This window comes from Sinocyclocheilus anshuiensis, unplaced genomic scaffold (assembly GCF_001515605.1).
Source record: "Sinocyclocheilus anshuiensis isolate Anshui unplaced genomic scaffold, SAMN03320099.WGS_v1.1 scaffold535, whole genome shotgun sequence".
Taxonomy (NCBI): domain Eukaryota; kingdom Metazoa; phylum Chordata; class Actinopteri; order Cypriniformes; family Cyprinidae; genus Sinocyclocheilus; species Sinocyclocheilus anshuiensis.
The window spans coordinates 747,187-750,469 of NW_015551063.1; the positions used below are offsets into that span (position 1 = coordinate 747,187).

Sequence of the window (3,283 nt, forward strand, 5' to 3'; positions counted from 1 at the left end):
ACCAATCACACATTAAATCCTTGTAAACTGATTTCGTCTGTCTTGTCAACAAAGTGTTTTTCTGAGAAGCTATCTTTGATGGCAAGCAAACAAAAAAAGAAACAGACAAAATAACAGTGAATTGGTCAACATACATGTCCCCTGTGAGGAGATGTGGCCTATTATTTCCTCTGCATATCGAGCGGTATAGACTGTGTTGACTATCAGATATCCTTTGACCCCAGAGGCCTTCTGATCTCTGTAGCCTCTGTTGCCTTCTGCTTAGATTGAGATGTGCACTGTATTGAGCTTTTCAAGGGCAGATGTCACATGTCACTCAGGAGAGAAAACACATTTCTGTTGAAGCCGGAAAACTGATCTGTTGTGCCTTAGCTATTACCTTGGAGCACAAGCCGGCCAATCGGCACACAGATGTCAAGGATGCAGGATTCTTTTTTCTGCCATAAGTATTTAAATCAGAATGATCTGTTAGGATGTTTAAAATACTGTTATCCTTTCTCAGTACTTCCTCCGGTGTTGGTGCCACGACACAGCGAGTTCAACCCTCAGCACAGTCTGCTGGTGCAGTTCCGCAACCTGAGTCACAATGAGCCTCACATGCCTCTCAACGCCACCTTCCCAGAGTCCTTCCAGCAGCACAGCGGAGGAAGCTCGAAAAACCCTGTATATGTATTTTTTTAAAGAAATGTCTTATTTCTAATTTTTAAAAGAAATAAAATGTTCACCAAAACTGCATTTATTTGATCACAAATAAAATAAGTTTTCTATATCAGAATGATCTGTTAGGATGTTTAAAATACTGTTATCCTTTCTCAGTACTTCCTCCGGTGTTGGTGCCACGACACAGCGAGTTCAACCCTCAGCACAGTCTGCTGGTGCAGTTCCGCAACCTGAGTCACAATGAGCCTCACATGCCTCTCAACGCCACCTTCCCAGAGTCCTTCCAGCAGCACAGCGGAGGAAGCTCCTTCCCCATCTCTCCAAACTCGCCCTACCCTCCGTCCCCCGCCAGCAGCGGCACCTACCCCAACTCTCCTGCAAGCTCTGGGCCATCCAGCCCTTTCCAGCTGCCAGGTACACACAACACCACTCATGAAATTGTTAGTTCGTTTGGGATGTTTTTGCCAGGGTCAAACTGATGTGTTGATTTTCTTTGCTGCTGGGATTGCAAACGGATGTGTGACGCTGAATGATAAACCTGTGATATGACGGTGAGTTGTGCAGTGTCGATTGCTGTCAGTAAACAATGGAAATGCCAGCTAAGCAGCCCACCAAAGCCCGGTGACTTCAGTCCTGCTGCTGGGTGCCCATCACTTGGCACCGGCCCGCACTCCCTCTATTCTGTATCGAGTGATTTGCTGATGCCTGCATCCGTAGGCTGGGTGCACTCAGGCAGAAGGACAGCAAATGTTTTATAGCGCTGTGGGTTAGAACTAAAGCTGGTTTTATTCATAGAAATTGCTTGATTGCAGCATCAGATCTGCCTCAGTGATTTAAGTGATGGAAGCACTTAAAGCTTTGACGTATGTGGCGTGTACATTGTGAACGAGTAACTGTTTTACAATATGAGCTCCTTTTTGTGTCAGCTCATCACTAGCGCAGTCTCAACAGCATCAACAATTCAACATTTAAACACTACGTTGTAAAAGTGAATTGAAGAAATGTATACTTCTATTCAGCAAGGATGCATTAAATTAATCAAAAATGACAGTATAGATGTTTATAATGTTACAAAATATTTCTATTTCCTTTTTAAACTTTGTGTTCATCAAAAAATCCAGAAAAAAATGTGCCACCGTTTCCACAAAAATATAAAGCAGCACAACTATTTTCAACATTGATGATAATTATTAAAAAATAATAAGAAATGCTTCTTGAGCACCAAATCAGCATTGGAGTAAGTGCTGCTGAAAATTCAGCATTGCCATCACAGAAATAAATTACAATTTATAATGTATTCATATACAAAACAGTTATTTTAAATTGTAATAATATTTCACAATATTACTGTTTTTACTTTCTTTTTTTTTTTGATCAAATAACTGCAGCCTTGGTAAGCATAAGAGACTTCTTTCAAAAACATTCAATCTTACCATCCCCGAACTTTCAGTGATGATAATGATTCATTCAGATGGATCTGTTTTTCTACAGTGAAATTCAAAGGAAATACAGCATAATTTTTTCTTGTATGTTCATAAAAAAAAAAAAAACATCTGATATGGCTGATCCACCAGACAAGCAATCTGACAGTGCTCTTTTTCTTTGGCTTCATTGAATTTATCTCGAAAGTAGTAACATTAACTTGTCAAGCCTTTTTAAAATTCTTCTTGCGTTAGATAACGTCTTCCAAGGATTTTTTTTAGAGCCAGAGGTGCTTTCTTTTATTAGTCATAAACCGTTTCTGGAAGATACTGCATTCAAATATATTTTGCTGTTCTGTTTGCTGTTTAGTGGTAAAACAGATGTTGACGTATAAAATAAATATGCTAAAGTAATATGTGTCCAAATAATAAACAGCCCTGCCACATATTTAAACTTGCCCAGATAATACTGTCAACAAAAAAGTCCACTTTAAATAGCTGTTGTTTCCACATCATGAATATCTGTGTTATTGTACAGAGGTGGGTGTTTGATGTAACGATATTGCGAAATCTGACACTAAAAGGTTTCCATAAGATGCGAAGGGGCTTCCTCTAAAGAATCATCAGAATTCAGGCTCCAGGGGATTGCAGTGGAAGCCCATTTGTTTGCAGCAGGCCTCATTGTGTAACCGCTATCTATCTATGGTGTCTCTTTACCAGCTGATACCCCTCCTCCTGCCTATGTGCCTCCAGATGAACAGATGGGACAGGACGGGTCTCAGTCCATGGAGACTGGCAGCAGCATGGTTCCTCAGAACATGCCCAGAGGGGGTAAGAAACTATTAACTTTAGGGATGCACGATATTATCTGACTGATATCGGAATGGGCCGATAATGGCTTTAAATGTTAATATCGGCATCGGCCGATATGAAAAATTATGCCGATATGTCTTGCCGAACTGTTTTGGATTGCTGCATTTAAACTGAGAAAGCAAGTACAGAATGACACATTCGGTGTATGATAGAGTAAACCATAATAGCACGTGCAGCGGCAGCCTCCCCCGGGTCCTAATGCCAGTTCAGTAAGGAGTTTTAATCTGTAGGGGGCACTGTTGGCCTACTTCTAATTAAATTAAAAGTAAAATAGCCTACACAAATAACATTTAGACTGTGTTTCTGATTAAATAAAGCAGTAATTGATG

The 3,283-nt window shown here is 40.4% G+C and overlaps 1 protein-coding gene across 2 annotated transcripts in view; it reads left to right on the forward strand.

The window, feature by feature from the left end:
- The window catches only part of LOC107662000 (mothers against decapentaplegic homolog 5), a 33,983-nt gene that overhangs the window by 23,453 nt on the left and 7,247 nt on the right, over positions 1 to 3,283 (forward strand). The window contains exons 4-6 of one of the 2 annotated variants that reach the window (XM_016451840.1): positions 503 to 626; positions 941 to 1,074; positions 2,802 to 2,912. In XM_016451840.1, the coding sequence (XP_016307326.1) occupies positions 503 to 626; positions 941 to 1,074; positions 2,802 to 2,912 (369 nt within the window). Of the gene's footprint in view, positions 1 to 502; positions 647 to 940; positions 1,075 to 2,801; positions 2,913 to 3,283 lie in introns of both variants that reach the window. The other variant, XM_016451839.1, reaches the window with a different exon arrangement.